Source organism: Lithobates pipiens, unplaced genomic scaffold, assembly GCF_037356315.1.
Source record: "Lithobates pipiens isolate NorthernLeopardFrog02 unplaced genomic scaffold, aLitPip1_a1.2 Scaffold_30, whole genome shotgun sequence".
Lineage (NCBI taxonomy): Eukaryota > Metazoa > Chordata > Amphibia > Anura > Ranidae > Lithobates > Lithobates pipiens.
This window is the reverse complement of record NW_027507791.1, coordinates 150,285,583-150,303,616: the sequence shown is the minus strand read 5'-3', so window position 1 is coordinate 150,303,616 and position 18,034 is coordinate 150,285,583. Positions and strand designations below refer to the sequence as shown.

At 42.0% G+C, this 18,034-nt stretch overlaps 1 protein-coding gene across 3 annotated transcripts in view; it reads right to left on the bottom strand.

Moving 5' to 3' along the window:
- Window positions 1-18,034, bottom strand: part of LOC143943288 (butyrophilin subfamily 2 member A1-like) — a 149,608-nt gene that overhangs the window by 75,688 nt on the left and 55,886 nt on the right. For 2 of the 3 annotated variants that reach the window (XM_077464937.1, XM_077464939.1), the window contains 2 exons: window positions 15,902-16,007; window positions 14,274-14,618 (listed from right to left, as the gene is read on the bottom strand). In XM_077464937.1, the coding sequence (XP_077321063.1) occupies window positions 14,274-14,618; window positions 15,902-15,974 (418 nt within the window). In that variant the 5' untranslated portion in view covers window positions 15,975-16,007. The remainder of the gene's footprint in view (window positions 1-14,273; window positions 14,619-15,901; window positions 16,008-18,034) is intronic. The other variant, XM_077464938.1, reaches the window with a different exon arrangement.

Here is an 18,034-nt window from a genome sequence, read left to right as displayed (position 1 = left end):
GTCAGGGCCCACCAGGAGCTCCCCAGTCTGGGGAGGGTGACCCTGGGCTGGGCTCGGGTGCATCCAGGAGGAGTGTCTAGATCCTGGAAGGAGAGGCACATGAGAGAGCAAGCAGAGGACAGCAGGAGAGAACACTTCTAATGCCACCTACACACGACCGGACTTTCTGGCAGACTAGATTGAATCAGCCCGTCGGACAATCCGTTCATGTGTGGGCTAATCCATTCATTTTTCGTAAAAAAAAATCAGATGGACCTAGAAATAGAACATGTTTCAAATCTGTCCGACGGACTCAATACCTATCGGGAAAACCGTTCGTCTGTATATTGGTCCGACGGACCAAATACGATGCAAGGGAAGCTATTGGCTACTGGCTATTGAACTTCCCTTTTTAGTGCCGTCTTAGTCCCGGACAAGTCCGTTCGGAAAGTCTATCGGAACTCCACCGAAAGTCCGTCGGAAGACCGTCGGACCTAGTCTGCCAGAAAATCCGATCGTGTGTACGCGGCATAAGAGTCTCCATGGAGGACTACTGGTTGCAACCAGGAGGGCTGGAGAGTGAGCATATACAGGAAGACTGGGGAGACATGCCTGAAAGATCTGGGAGATTGCAGTTTGAGAGATGGGTGCAGAACCAGTGGAGAGAGGACTGTGGAGAAGGGCAGTGGAAAGGGGTCTTTGCAGCCATGCTGGCTGCCAGGGCCTGAAGAGAGCTATCTAGGAGTGGTAGCCAAATAGAGGACAACAAGCACCTGGACTACTCTACACCACAGCGGCCCGAGGTCCCTGCCCACAAAAGGCAGTTCATTGAGGCCTGGCTGAAGTAGTGTCAGGCCTACCCATGCGGTACAAGCTAGTTTGGAGGAGTGATAGTCTGCAGAAGGGGAATTGCTGGTGGAGGAACAGTCTACAGCAAGTGAAGTGTTAGGAGGAAATGGTAAGCAGCAAGCGTTTGTGCTGGAGAGAGAAGAGTGAAGTGTATATGCAGGAGTGTATATAGGAGTCTTAAGCAACTTTGCACTAAATCTTCCTGGGCATCCAATAATTCCCAAATCCCCATCCAAGTTTAACCCCTCTCAAATAAACAAAACAAAATAAAGTAACTGTTTTTTGTCTCTGAGTGACTGGGATGGATGTCTGGCTGGGCAGGGTTACAGGTGAACTGCTACACACAGCAACCCCTACGGGGCATAGCTACACATCCTATAAGAATTTATCTTGGCTGGAGGAAGCAGGCAAGTGCCAGCATTACCTAGAGCTTTGCCCGATTAGAACTTTGAGGAGGGCATACGCTTTAAAAGCTATTGCCAGTACTGTAAGTTCAATCGCTTTTTACCCATCAGTAGATTTTAAATTTTTTTTTAAAGTGAGAGAGTCACTTTCAGAACACAAGGCATACCTATTACATTATACGCATATAACACCTCTTCCCCCCACCCCAATCCCTGCTACAGTGATCATTGATAGATACAATGTAATTATATTGTTGCTTTATATTTAATTACATGCAGATTAAATGCTTTTCCTGTCATTGCCAGGAATCCTGGATGGAGCCTGAATGCCTAGTTAAAGGAATTGCAAACCCTTGTTTTTGTTTTTTTTCTTAATAACAAACATGTTATACTTACCTCCACTGTGCAGTTCGTTTTGCACAGAGTGGACCCAGTCATCCTCTTCTGGGGCCCACCAGCAGTGCTGGTAGCTCCTCCCCACATCTAGTGCCCACATTGGAGAAGGCTCTCCTAAGGTGGACTCCCATGCGGGCGCACTCCCGATTCCTGCTTCTATGTCCATTCACACAGAATGCAGGACTCAGCCCCCCCCCCCCCCCCCCCCCGGTGCCCGCAGCATTGTATTTGATTGACAGCAGGGGGAGCCAATGGCTGTGCTGCTATTGTTTTTTCGCCTTAATCACTTCGGCCCCAGATCATTTTGCTGGCCAAAGACCAGACCACTTTTTGTGATTCGGCACTGCGTTGCTTTAACTGACAATTGCGTGGTCATGTGACCAGGGGCGTAACTATAGGGGGTGCAGCAGTCGCGACCACAACTGGGCCCTGTGCTGCAGGGGGCCCATGCAGCCCCCTCTACATATGGCCGGCAGCAGCATAAGCAGCTAGGGGTATCAGTGCACCATGCACACGGGTGGCTGGAGGTGGAGGGTGACTAGCAGAGCTCCACGCTCGACTATCGCACTCACTGCTCTTTAGTTGTGCAATCCCTGCATGACCTGTGTCCTCGGCCGGCTCCTCAGAGTACCCCTCTCCTGCTCCATGCATTGCCACTCAGTCCGATGTCTGTTCTCCCCAGCCAGATAGGGCACTTAAAAAAAAAAAAAAAATACTGATACCAGTGGTGGAACTACAGGGCTCACAAAGGTCATACCTGTGACCACGCCCTGGAGTTCCACCGCCGGACTCGGAGGGAAGGGCCCTGGCTGGGGTTCAGGGGGGCCCTTCATGGTTTCTTGCATCGGGGCCCTGAAGGTTCTATTTACGCCACTGCATGCGACGTTGCTCCCAAACAAAATTGACATCCCTTTTTTCCCACAAATAGAGCTGTCTTTTGGTGGTATTTGATCACCCCTGCGGTTTTTATTTTTTGCGCTATAAACAAAAATAGAGCGACAATTTTGAAAAAAAACACATTATTTTTTACTTTTTGTTATAATAAATATCCCCCAAAAATATATATAATATATATATATAATATATGCCCGTGGCGATCGAGTCCGCGGGACCCACGACCAGACTCACGGGGGTCCTGACCAGCACGCGGCAAATTTAAAGGGACATACAGGTACGCCCATTTGCCTGCCCGTGCCATTCTGCCGAACGTACATTGGCGTGCGCTGGTCGGGAACCAGTTAATGCATAGGATGCATTAAGGTGAAAAAACACAACCCCTTAAAGCCTTTTTCACGCATTTCCTCCCTTCTCTTTTTCACAGACTTCTTTTAACTGTGCATATGCAATTTCTTTTAGGTTTCGCTGATTTTAATCTTTAATTTTTAAGCCATATACTTTTTCCCCCCAAACGCAACAAAAAAATGTGGTCGTTGCCAAATCAATAGGCCTATACCTTATACCGTATCTTTTCATGTGACAACGCTGAAGAAATGTCACTTTGCTACAATGTAAAGTATTGAGTGTACAGCTTGGCCAGTCCATCACATTTACCCTCAGTTTCTTTAGCAAGGCAGTGGTCATCTTGGAGGTGTGTTTGGGGTCGTTATCATGTTGGAATACTGCCCTGCGGCCCAGTCTCCAAACGGAGGGGACTTTGCTCTGCTTCAGTATGTCACAATACATGTTATCTTCATGGTTCCCTCAATGAACTGTAGCTCCCCAGTGCCGGCAGCACTCATGCAGCCCCAGACCATGACACTTCCACCACCATGCTTGACTGTAGGCAAGACACAATTGTCTTTGTACTACTCCCTTGGTTGCCGCCATACACACTTGACACCATCTGAACCAACAAAGTTTAGCTTGGTCTCATAAGACCATAGGACATGGGGGGGCGCATGCGCGGCGCGATGCGGGACAGACGTGCTTGAGTTCAGCTCCGTCTGACCCGGTCTGTCAAGCCAGATTTCCCAGGGCATTTCATCTCGGTCCCGGCCGAAAACTACCCAGCACCCCTGCGGAACACACCAGCACATACCAAACCGAAAAAAACGGAGGATTAGCCACTCCAAACACACCACAAACTATCTTCTAACCATGGAGAAGCCTCAGGCTAAAAAGCTCCAAGATGGCGCAGGCTCCTCCGTGATCTCCGACCTCCCCACGCGGGCACAGCACACAGCTCCTAACAGTGAGTACAACTCTCCTCTCTCCAAAGCTGACCTGGATGAAAGCCTAACAGCTATTTATGAAAAACTAGCTGACAAAATACAACATGAACTGCATAAAACTACCAGTGCTCTCACACAAGAGATTGCTAACATAGGCAGCCGCACTGACATTTTAGAAACTAAACATGACGAACACTCTCTCTCCCACAATGATCTCAGGAAAGATTATGAAACCCTGGCCGACAGCTTCACATTTATGCAGGCTCAAATGGAAGATTTAGACAACAGAAACAGACGCAACAATATTAGGGTTCGCGGTATCCCTGAGTCGGTCACCGACCTCGCCACTGCTATCTCTAAACTCTTCCATAATCTACTACCAGATAAACAAATATCTGTATTTACCTATGACAGAATTCACAGGGCCCTCCGCCCTAAACCAACACCTGACAAACCTCCACGTGACATCATCATGTGTATGAAAGACTTCCTACTAAAAGAAGAGGTCATGCGTGCTTCCAGAAATACCCCAAATATTGTCTTTGAGGGTCACAGAATACAGATTTACCCAGACATATCTCCAGCTACACTTGATAGGAGACGCAGGATGAAAGAGGTCACCTCAATTCTACAAACTGCTAGAATAAGATATCGCTGGGGCTTCCCCTTTAAATTGACAATATTACACAATGGCTCAACCTACTCCGTCTACAACATCATTGAAGGAAAAGAACTCCTAGTCAAACTGGGCCTTTTGGACCCCGAGCCTCCTGCCAGACCTATTTCCACCCCACGTTCTTCGCCGATCTGGTCAACACCAGCTTCACGACGCACTCAACGGGGTCAAGTAAGATGGCATCAATCCCCCCAGGACTAACCCCTTTCTTCATTCGAGAGTTGTCAACCTTTTACCATATCCATGGTTGCTGTTGGAATCTCAACCAAGTTAACTAAAGTTCTCTGCTGGTTTTTACATATACTTAAAAACTGAGAGAGGAAAAGTCAAGTCATCCCCCCTTCTTTCCTTTCTTAATTTAATTCATTTTATTTTTTTATTTTTTTTCTCATAACCTGAACACTACTCAGTTAACTTCATAATCACCAAAACATGATATTGAACTCCCACACTTGAACACCCTCTTCTTATATCACTATACCATCTTAAAAACAGTTTTTTTTTCCCTTTTTTTTTGTTGTTACCTCTTTTTTTTTCATACTGAGCTCATCCAGCCAACTGCTGAGGTGGTGGCTCCAATGTATGAGAACGACTATTATAACCTCCCCCCCCCCCGTTTTTTTGGGGGGGATGAGAGTTACTGTTGCCTTTTACTTTCATTGATATATATGTCTGTCTTTCTCCTCTCTCTTATTATTACTTTAATAATGTTATTTAATGGTTATGTATATTGACCTCTGTCCGATTATGCTGGTATTTTCTTTTTGCATTAGATGGACTGAGGGTTTGAGGAAAGGGAGGGAGAGAATCCTTTTTCTTTTTCTTTTCTTTCCCTCTCTCCCTTTCTTCTCCTTCTCCCCTATTTGAGGGGAGGAGGGGGGCGTGGAGGAAAGGAAATGTTGGAAAAAACAAATTGTTTTCTATGCGCTTGGCTTATCCGCCGTCGCTGGTTTGTCCCCTCACCCGCCCCTGTGCATGACGACTACACCCTCTTATAGGGGGTGCCCCGTTGGGCACTGTGAGCGGGTTCAGGACATAATTGTGCTTCTAATTTTATTTTTGGGTCAATTGGCCTTTTGCCATATGACCCCCTTTTTCTTTTCAAATAATCTATGTTTCTTATTTTGTTGTTATTTGGCCCCTACGGCCCAGTTTAAAAAATGCATTAATATAGTTTGTAGCTTTACATTGGTACAATGGTTCTACCTCACCATTACTTCTGTGATACCTCCCAACCTCATCTCATATCACACTATCCCCAACACACGCACAAGATCCATCTTATCTAACTATCTCCGAATCGTGGGTTACTCTTACGATACACTCACACCACCTAAACTCCTACTTATCCCTCTTCAACGGACAATTAGTTCACCCTATGTCACCTCTATCAGTAATATACCTCTAACATATCTCACTCAATTCCTTCCCAATGGGCCTTAAAATACTTTCACACAATGTCCAAGGCTTCAATTCCCCTCACAAACGCAAAAAAGCCTTTCAACATTATAAAAGACTAAAGGCCGATATTATCCTCATGCAAGAAACACACTTTTCAGCTACAAATCACCCGAAATTCTTTGATAAATCTTACAGCCAACTATACTTTACCACATTTCACAACAAAACTAGAGGGGTTGCCATATTTATTCGCAACTCTATCATTTTTGATATCCAAAACATTTATAAGGATGAAGATAGCCGCTTCATCATTATAAAGGGGAAGATTAACAATCGCCTTATTACAATTTCATCACTTTATGCCCCAAATGAATCCCACCATTCATTTTTTTCCAAATTTTTTGACACCCTGGAAAAATTCAATTCCCCGCACTTGATTCTAGCTGGAGACTTCAACCTAGCTGCTCACCCTGCTTTGGATAGAAGCCATATAGCACCATCGTCTAAAACCTTTTCTAAATTTATGAATAGAACTCTCAACGGTATGCAAATGATAGACGCATGGAGAGCCCATAACATCGGCATTAGAGAATACCCCCACTACTCTCATCCTCACAACTGTTATGCCCGCCTCGATTACATATATTGCACACCTATCCTGCTCGCCAATTCATCCAAAGCACTTATCCATTCCTGCCCATGGTCCGATCATAATATTGTCTCAATTGATTTCTCATATATAGGTTTGCCCCCAACCCCCTTCAACTGGCGTCTAAATGACTCACTACTAACAGACCCCTCTAACATCCAAAAGATCTCTACTCATATCGAAAATTACTTCCTTGACAATTCCACGGACGATATAACCCCCACAATTCTCTGGTCGGCACATAAAGCGGTTTTAAGGGGCCACCTCATACACATAGCTGCAACTAAAAATAAAGAAAGACTTACAACAATAAAGTGCCTTACCAAAGATCTAGATCTCTTATACAAAAAGATACATTTTTCACCATCACAAGAAATTAATCGTCAGATTCAAGAAAAACTTCAACAACTTGACACAATACTATCTGCAAATACTGAAAAAGCCCTAAGATTTTCTAAGGCTAAATTCCTACTGCATGGCAATTCCACATCTACAATGTTCGCTCGAAAACTCAAACAAGAAATTAACCCACCACACCTATATAAATTACGCGACAATAAGGGCAACCTGGTTACACACCCCCAAGAAGTTCTAGAAATTTTTACGTCTTTCTATAAAAATCTACTCTCTGACCCAAGCCCCCAATCTCAAACCCCACCCTCTGACTGGTTAAACAACCTACACCTCCCATCCCTTACAAATTATCAAATTAAATCATTAAATGACCCTTGCACGGTTCCCGAGATTACAAAAATCATCAAATCCCTCAAAACGACCACAGCCCCAGGTCCTGATGGCTACACATCCTCTTACTACAAAAAGTTTGCTCCCCTCTTAGCTCCCAAATTAACCAACCTATTCAATTATATTCTCCAGGGCAACCAGTTTCCTGAAGAAATGCTCCTAGCCAACATGTCATTGATCCCCAAGCCACACAAAGATCACACCCTTCCACAGAACTTTCGTCCAATATCTGTTCTAAACAATGACCTAAAAATTTTTGGCAGACTGTTAGCCGATAGACTTGCAGCAGTCATTAACAATCTCATTCACATAGACCAGACTGGATTTATTCCCAACCGACAAATAGTCGACAACATTAGACTTGTCACCAATATCATACAATATCATACAAGATGCCAACCTCCACTCTAAACCAGTTTGTCTCCTAGACATTCATAAGGCATTTGACAGCGTCAACTGGCCCTACCTTAATTATCTCCTCCCCAAATTTGGAATCCCTGACAAATTCCTACACGGCTTTAACGCTCTCTACCATTCCCCATATACTAGGATCAAAATTCCTGGCATGAACTCCAAATTTTTCCCACTTAGTAGGGGCACTAGACAGGGCTGCCCTTTATCCCCCCTTTTATTCGCCTTAGCTATGGAACCCCTTGCCCAAGCATTAAGAAATAACATCAACATTAAAGGGTACACTAAAGGCCCCCATGAATTTAAGATAAGTTTATACGCCGACGATGCCTTATTATTTCTATCTGACCCTCTCATTTCTATACCTAACCTTCTCTCTGAACTAAAGAACTTCCAAAAACTCTCGGGTTTAAGTATCAATATCAGCAAATGTTCAGCCCTACCCATTAACATCCCCCAAAACATTTTACATCTTCTACAACAAAACTTCCCATTCTCATGGACCACAAGTTCCTTCAGGTACCTCGGTATCCATATCTCTCCCTCATTCAAATCCCTTTACAAGGAGAACTACCCCCCATTATTTTCCCACATTAGCTCCCTACTCAATAAATGGTCCACCTACCATATCTCCTCCCTAGGCAGAATCTGTGCCATTAAGATGTCCATAGTCCCTAAACTTTTATATTATTTCAGAGCCCTCCCCATAAACGTTCCCAAAACTAGAATTCAATCCCTCCAAAGAGAATTAAACAAATTTATATGGGCAAACAAAAAACCTAGATGTAGCAACTCCCTTATGCACAGACCACAATGCCTTGGCGGTCTATTCCTTCCAAACATTTGGCACTACTTCCTCACTGCCAAGCTCTCACAAATTTCCCAATGGCATGCCCCTACCTATAATATCCCATGGAAAATATTCGAATCATCTTCAATCTTTCCTCTATACATACAAGGCATTTTATGGTCCGATCAATGTAATTTTCGCAATTTAAACAAAGCCAACATGATTGTTGCTCAACTGTTTCAAATTTGGGCAAAGATCAAAGTTCCATTTAACCTTGCCTCTGCCACTCCCCCACTAGCCTCATATTTAGGGGACATAAGATTTTCACAATCAAATGATGTTCATAATCAATTTGTATTATGGTCCAATAATAAACTCACCACATTGGGTTCTTTTATCTATAAATCAACTTTTCCGACATTTAACACACTTCAACTAAAATACAACCTACCCCATTCTGAACTTATACATTATAATCAAATAAAACAATTCTTTTCCCTTCACTACACCCTACAAACCCTCTCTTCGGAGACACTCTTTGAACATATCTGCATACACTCCTCACGAGACAGAGGTCTCATCTCACAACTCTATAGCCTTTTAAACTCCATCTCTATCCCGGAAAAATCTGCCCCAATGCTACACTGGGAAGAGGAACTTAATTGTACATTTACCCCTGAACTATAGAAACGATATGATTGGTAACCTCCAAAAAAGCAATAGTGCGATTGCCTTTAGAGAAACCCCTCTCAAGCTATTCTCAAGATGGTATATGACCCCTACCAAAATTCACTCCTTTTACCCCGAAGCATCCCCTAACTGTTTTAGAGGATGCACAGAACCAGGCACATTTGCACACATTTTTTGGAGTTGCTGCCATCTCAAACCCATCTGGCAAGCAGCTACTACCAGATTGGAACTATCCTCCAAACACAAAATCTCCCTCACACCACAAATATGCATATTGTATGCCAATGTTCCAAACACTCCAATACCCTGTACTAGACTGCTTCATTCATTAATTAGCTCGATACAATGGATGATAGCACTCAATTGGAGAACTAGTTCTCTTCCTTGGTTGCAAGTTTTGAATCGTATGGAGATGCTCAAGATCTCAGAAAGGATCTACCACACCCTACATGATAGCATGCATATCTTTAACAACAAATGGAAATACTGGTCCTTGCCCTAATTACTTATTATTATTCCCCCCTAATTCTGCCTTTTGCGGGTTAACGCTGGTAATTTGGGCATCCTCTCTAGGAACCATCCATAGACTCGCAAACCTCTTAAATGTATCCCTTTATCTACCTTATCTAAGAATTGTACCATTCGCTTCTCGTTTAAATCCCAATTTGTACTGTTATTTTTTACTCTATCCATTTTGAAACTCTATATTATGCATTATATTTGTACATTCTAACTGTCAAATAAAACTTTTGTAAACAAAAAAAAAAGACCATAGGACATGGTTATCCATGTCCTTAGTCTGCTTGTCTTCAGCAAACTGTTTGCGGGCTTTCTTGTGCATCATCTTTTGAAAAGGCTTCCTTCTGGGATGACAGCCATTCAGACCAATTTGATGCAGTGTGCGGCGTATGGTCTGAGCACTGACAGGCTGACCCCTCCCCACCCCTGCAATCTCTGCAGCAGTGCTGGCGGCACTCATATGTCTATTTCCCAAAGACAACCTCTGGATATGATGCTGAGAACATGCACTCAACTTCTTTGGTCGACCATGGCGAGGCCTGTACTGAGTGGAACCTGTCCTGTTAAACCGCTGTATGGTCTTGGCCTCTGTGTTGCAGCTCAGTTTCAGGGTATTGGCAATCTTCTTATAGCCTAGGCCATCTTTATGTAGAGCAACAATTCTTTTTGTTCAGATCCTCAGAGTTCTTTGCCATGAGGTGCCAGTGACCAGTATGGGAGAGTGAGAGCAATAACACCAAATTTAACACACCTTCTCCCTATTCACACCTGAGACCTTTGAACACTAATGAGTCACATGAGGAGAGAAAATGGCTAATTGGGCCCAATTTGGACATTTTCACTTAAGCCCCATACACACTATCGGTTTTTCTGCTGAGTTTTTCCTTCAGGTTGACCAAAACCATGTAGTGCAAGGGTCTGCCTGATTGCATACAAATTGAAACTCCTAAGGTTTGACCTCATATTATATGGTTTTGGTAAATCTGAAGGAAAAACTCAGCAGAAAAACTGATAATGTGTATGGGGCTTCAGGGGTGTACTCATTTTTGTTGCCAGCGGTTTAGACATTAATGGCTGTGTGTTGAATTATTTTGAGGGGGCAACAAATTTACACTGTTATACAAGCTGTACACACACTACTGTGTGAAATGTCATTTCTTCAATGTTGTCACATGAAAAGAAAAAGAAAAAAACTGCGCTAAGGTGAACCACAAAAATTATAGAAATTGGTCTGGACCAGATTTAGCTGCGGCTTAACTGTATTACATAACTACAGGAAAGAACTAAATATATAAGCTAAGCTAAATTCCACATACATCAAAATATGTGTAAATAAATGAAGTGACAATAGATTATGGGCTTTAACCAGCCTCTAAACATTAATTAATAAAAATCAAATCATAAGTGATAAGTGCATATAAATGCTACGATCTTAAACCATGCAAACTGCCTGCCCCTTACAGTATGGGACCAAGCAGCACACCCCTGTATAAAATGATACAAACTCTAGAAATACCCAGTGTATAAATCAGCAAGTCTATATGTGTTTGTTCAAGAAGTCCTTGTATAATAAAACAAAATGTGAATAAAGTCCTCCACAGATGAACTGTACTTGATCCACCACCGTATGCGATTAAACAGTGCTTGATCATCCACCGAATAATTAAATTTGCCGCTTACCAGAAAATCATGACCCCCCACTACAGAGGGTCACAGAAGGCATATGAATATATAGTCGTCTCCCAATCCAAAGAGGTCCTCAATACTCTCCTTACACCACCACTTCAATATGAAGATTGTAGAAAATGCTTCCAAAAAATCCTTCTCATAAATTTAAAGGGACTCAGGATAGATGTACCAAAACCATGGAAGAGAAATAGAACTCCAGATAGTGTAAAACCTTTTATTACTAAAAACCAAAAAATAAAATTGCACTTACAGTGTATATAGAAGTCATCAGCCTTAAGTCTGTTGCCGTGGCCGGACGCATACGGACAGACCCGTTCTCCTGGAACTGCTCCAAAACAGGTGGCGTTAGCATATCGCTCAGCCCTATGCGTTTTGCAACAAAATCGCATCATCCGGGGGCAAACGTTTTTAGTAATAAAAGGTTTTACACTATCTGGAGTTCTATTTCTCTTCCATGGTTTTGGTACATCTACATGAGGGGCTCCAGGGAGCATGTATCATGAAGAGGAAACTGGCCTTTCAGTTTCCTCAGTGTTTTCTAAAGTCCACTTTGGGACCTGGAGCTCAGGGATTTCTGAGAGATCCGGGTGGGATGGAATCCGTAGTCCTGGGTCCTGATTTTGAGAACAGCCAGCATACTGATTGGTCAGGTGTGTGCTGGGCTTTTAGTAGTAACCTGACTATGGTTCTGGGCTCCACCCCAGCAGACAGGAAGTCTGAGTACCAGGAGTCAGGATGGCTCCACAGGGGAGCCAGTGCAGCAAGATATACATACATAGGGATTTACCCTCCATATGCAATGTTTGAAGCACTCCTAAGGTTCCTATGTATATCCCTTGACAAGTCCATACCTACTAACCAGGTGTCTGTTTTGATTGAGGACCAAACATGGAGAGCTAAATATTTTATGGCATTGTGGCTAGCAGTGTTGCATATCTCATATTTTGCGTCATCAACAGTCAACCAGAATCAAATTGAGTTGAATGATGTAGGGTGGGAGATGTCTAATGAATACAGTGGTGGCTCAGGGCCTCCTAAGACATTTCCCTAGATTTAAACATTCACGTATAACGCCTGCTATTAGCAGTCTACAATGTCATGTCTTAGTGCATTGCTTGGCATGCTGTTGACATGGTTTCTCAACCTGTGGCCCTCCAGCTGTTGGAGAACTATTAGTTTCATGAGGTAAATGCAAGGCTGCCATTTACAAGCATTACTCCCATAGGCAGATGCATGATTGGACTTGTAGTTACACAAAAGCTGGAGAGCCACAGGTTGAGCACCTATGCACTAAGATATTAAGGCAGCCATAGACGCATCAAAATTCCATGCTGAACTGGACACATTTTGATCCTTGTATGAGCAGAGAAAAGGAAGATATGGCTGCACACCACCATCGATCCAACATAGATTTATTGATACATAAATGCTGAGGCTTTAGCACTAGTTAAAGGGATTGTAAAGTGGCCCCGAACCTTGTCTTCTGGGGTTCCTCAGCAGCTGTCTGGGCTTCCCCCCGCAAGTACATCTCACATTCATGCAAGCTCCTTCTCATGGTGAGAAGCACTTAGGGGTGCGCTCCCGTGATACAGCCGGTGGCTATAGTGGCTCACTGTATCACTCGGCCCCACCCCCTGGAGCGCCGCGTCATTGGATGTGATTGACAGCAGTGCAAGCCAATGGCTGCACTGTTTTCAATCCATCCACTCCAGCCAGTCAATGGCCAGGCTGAGCAGCGAAGAGGATGTCCGGGGTGAGCGCGGAACTTTCAAGGGGTCAGGTAAGTAAAATGGGGGGGCTGGGGGCACCGGCACTGTCAGATGTTTTTTCACCATAATGCATAGAATGCATTAAGGTGAAAAAACTTTTACCTTTACAACCCCTTTAAGTGTGAAATGCGTCACTTCTCGTGTCCTTGTCTTGGTAGCAGTCATTAAGACATTTTCATATGAATAAATCTATGTTGGATCGATGGTGGTGCGCAGCCGTATCTTTCTTTTTCTCTTACCTTGGTGGCGAGCTATGGCTTGCACCCAGCCCATTTTGATCCATTGGATTGTTATCACCTGGAGCAGCGTTACCTTTCTCTGGATCTCCTGGTATGGGTAGGCTGGTTGTACTTAAGTCAGTCACTTGATTGGCTTCAGGCTTCAGTACAAGCAGCCTATTGTTTCTATTTTGCTTGATCACTTCTGGTGGCTATTGCCCTGAACAGTGATCATTATATTCTGATGGCTGGGAAACCATCCGCTATAAAAATTGCTCAGTGGGAAGGACTCAATGTTGATGAAGGAAACAAAATTAAATAATATATGGCCTGCCTTACAATACAGCCCCACTTGGTACTTCCTGTAGTAAATGCAAAAGTTATTTTATAAAAATCACAGTGGTCAGTCCTTATCTTAGATATGATTTGGTCTTGAAAATGTCCTGTAGGCAATAGTATACTGGTTATAGTTTTAGAAGTACAAATTGCTTCTTGTGTATTTTTTCAGTCACATTAATTCATATATTGTGCTAATATAAGGATACAGAATGCTTGACATTTGTTAGACACTTCGAATATAATACGAGCCGTATAAATATATTCTTTAGGGGCAACAGTAAGCTAAGTGAAGTAGACCAACATTATAAAAAGGGACTTTTCCAAAAAACACCATTTACAAGAATACAACTTTAGAAGTACTGTAAAACAGAGTGGTATGGCAGTGATTCACAATCACAAGGCATTTCCCCTTTCACATCATCAATTTACATTTAAAAGGTAATTGTCTAACAGGACTCTCTCCAGTGCTGTGCAAAAAAGTTAAGCACATTTGATGATTAGCTTAGGTAGCTATAACACAAGGTCAAATGCATCGTTCTTGGACTACAATAAATATTATAGTAAAAGGATTCCACATACCTGAAACTTTCAGCTCCAAGTCAGCTGCATCGTAAAAAGAAAGGGACTGAAACAGACAGGTGTATGACCCTTCATCGGATGGAGCAATACTGTGAATTGACAATGACACTTTACCATCAGCAATCAAACTGGTGTTGAAGGAAGTCCGGTTTTGATACTTTGGGATTTGGAGGCCGATGTTCTTTCTATTCTGATAGAGATGGACAGTAAAGCTAAACTTAGAGCGGAACCATCTTACCATCATGTCTTCTGCATTTGTGGATGGAGAGAGATAACACGGCAAAACTGCGGTCTCACCCAAAGACACAATGATAGGGGTATCAGGACTCAAAACTTTAAATATTTCTAGAAGAAAGAAGTTTAAGGAAAAAGATTAGCAATTCAAATTATTAGGCTTTTTGTTCTCCCTATTTGTACCAATCAGTGTTGCCAACCGTCAGTATTTTTACTGGCAGCCAGTAATAAAACAGGCAATTTACTCTTGCCAGTAAATGCCAGTAAAAGTAAAAGGTTGCCAGTAATATATATGTCTGTGATGCTCGGTTTGGTCCGGAGCCCATCCGAGTGCCTGCTACAGTGTGATTGGGCGGCTCTGGCGGAGGCGATGCCTGAGCATGTCGAGTGATGTCATGGTGCAATGGAGCCAAGCAGAGTGGCCAGAGCCTCGTGTGCGGGTCTGCAGTATGGGAACAAACGTGCTGGGACAGGGACCATCAGTGCTGTTTAGACTGGAGGGACCACTTGGCTTGGAGAGAGACTAACTGACTCAGGAGAAGACGTGTCAGTGAGGTCTCATCATCATCTGTGCTGCTGCACACTGCTGTCAGTGTCATTGTGAGAGTCAATTTTATGTGTGTATGCCGCCCATTCTAATTTCTTGCCCTCCTGAGGCCTGTCCCAGAGCTACTTACTTCCTATATCAAAAATAAAATAAATATATTTTTTGCCTTATTATCCACCTTAAATCATATTGCTAATTGCATATCGTACTTGTTTGTAGCCTAAATACTCAAATTTGCACTTAAAACTGTAACTTTGTAACTTTTGGAAATGGCAGTAAAAACTTGGCTGTGCCAGTAAATTTTGGGTGTTGTGTCAGTAAATTTCAATCTGGTAGGTTAGCAACCATGGCACCAATAAACTTAAGGTGGATATGAACAAACATCTGCGGCTATACATTAAACCATTTTGTTATATTCTTATCTTTTGATATTCGGTGGGCTGCCTTGCATGCCCTTCCATCCTCTGTTGTCTGCCTTTCTGAGCATTTCTTTTTTATATAAAGGATTTGGTTTAGGTTTTAAAGAATAAAACAATAATTAAATGAGAAATACATACATTGGTATTTGGGTTTAAGTTGCATAGAGTGGGGTTGATTTACTGAAGGAACATAGACTGTCCATATAGCTTAAAAAATATCAGGTGATTTTATTCCTGTTGTAGTACATAGGTCAGTAACTAAAAAAAGTTTTGGTTAGCGTTCTACTTTAAAACTGTATAATGATAGCTTCTATTTAACAGTTCAGCGAGAAGAGAAGCATACTGTACGTGAAAATGACTAACAATGTTTACAATTTACAATATCTGGCAAATTTTGACAACATATGTCACTATTTTATTATTGTTACCTGAAACTGTGGTTTGGACCTCTAGAAGGATTATAGTAACTTTGAACGCAGCAGCTACAGTGAACGGAGTCATTACACATCCCAAACACTTTGTATGAGTTTTCTACTGGAGAAAAAAAGTTTTTGTTCTTAGAGTTGTTAAAACAAATGGAGCAAATTAACATAAGAAAAACATGCATTTTCCAAATACACTGAGAACATGCAAAGGCCATAATAAGTATTCAATGCAAAAAGGGTTTAACCCTTTTTTTTTTTTTGGTTAGCCACATAAGTGGTTTTATGGGGTTGATTAAGTCAATGGGAAATAAATTTCTAATATAAACATGCCATAATTAAAACAGTCTAACTAGATTACTATAATAATTATTACAAAGCACAGTGGTGGCTGGTCAATAAGGTGTGCAGGGGTAGAAAAGATGTAGCTGGATAGCCGCACTCCGAATTATTCAACTTTATTTCAAAAATTTAATTAAAATCATAGCATCTAGGCTGGTAAACAGACTAACTGCACAGCCACTGACATGTTTCACACCGAACACGGTGCTTAGTCATAGCTAACGAGCAGAATATACATACAGAGCTACCCTGTTTCCCCTAAAATAAGACCTAGTCTGATTGTCGGTGTTGGCTGCAATATAAACCCTACCACTCAAATAGGCCCTACCCTGTTTCCTCAAAAATAAGCCCTACCCTGAAAAGAAGACCTACAAGGACTTTAACTAGGGCTTATTTGGGGGTAGGGCTTTTATTGCAGCTATCACCGACAATCACACTAGGTCTTATTTTAGTGGAAACAGGGTATATACACACACACAAGCAATTCGACAAATGAATAAAATACGTGTATGACAAGATAGCAATTAAGGAAACACCTGTAAACATCCAAAGTCTGAAGATTAACATTTAAATGGATGAAAGCAAAAAGCCTTTTTTCACCTAAAACACCAAAATCAAGCTGACACATTGAAAGCATACATAATGGTAATAAATGAATGACATGATAAATCTTATCCTTTGGTGAAGAGGTATAGGTGTAACCTAAAAAAATAAAAAATGACATAAGTAAAAACATTTTTCATTTTGTATGTAAAAAAAAATGATATATTTTCACACGCATTGGCAGACACACAAAAAAAGAGAGAAAGAAACTCTCAATGTGTGTGCATGCCGATACATGGGGCTCATTGAATGTCAAAACCACCAGAGAAAAACACACAAAAAATATTCCCTAAAAATATTCCCTAAAAATGACACATCCCAAAAAAGGTTTCATAATAGAAAGATTGCAAATATCTCATTATTGGATGTGTCTACTTAGGTCTTCTCCTATGATACAATGCATAGATATCAAAAATAAAAGTAAATATAGGAATAGACCAAATGAATGATCGATATCGAATGTTCTAAAACCAAGGGCAGGTTCAATGCGAATATCATTATACCGACAGGTATAAGGAGCTGATACAAAAACCCTGTTGATTGATCACACACCCAACATAATATATCAGCTGTGTGATTATCAAACAAATGACAAACATGTCTAATAGGATATTAATTAACATAACAAATACTGATATTCATAATCACTGCAGAGAAAAATGCTGCAATATATGCATACCGCCCTATGCCCTATTCAAAAAACAGTCTCAATCGAATAATTGGCCTGTCCTCAATGTAAAGCAATTATAATAAATGGAAAATAGTCAAACTCTGGCAGAAACATAATAAAATGAGCCCAGCAGAACCAGATGAAAAAACCTGTCAGCACCAGACCGACAACCAGTGAAATGGGAGCCATACACGTTAGCTTAGTAAATATGATAATAATATAATCAATATGTGGAAAATTCACTCATAAAAGAATGAAATGTCCCACTCAAAGTTAAGGCCCATAGGCTGCCACGTATGGAGATGGAATATCCAATAAACCTCCCTTTTGCATAACAGACTAAACCTATCACCCCCTCTTTTAGATAAAGTGACTTTTTCCACCCCATGAATGCGTAAGCCACTGACATCCTTATTGCAAAGATTCCAATGCTTCACCACATTAGTGGGGTGGTTTTTGGAAATGTCATAGAGGTGGTCATATAATCTGTCTCTCAGTCTTCGTGTTGTGCGTCCAACATACTG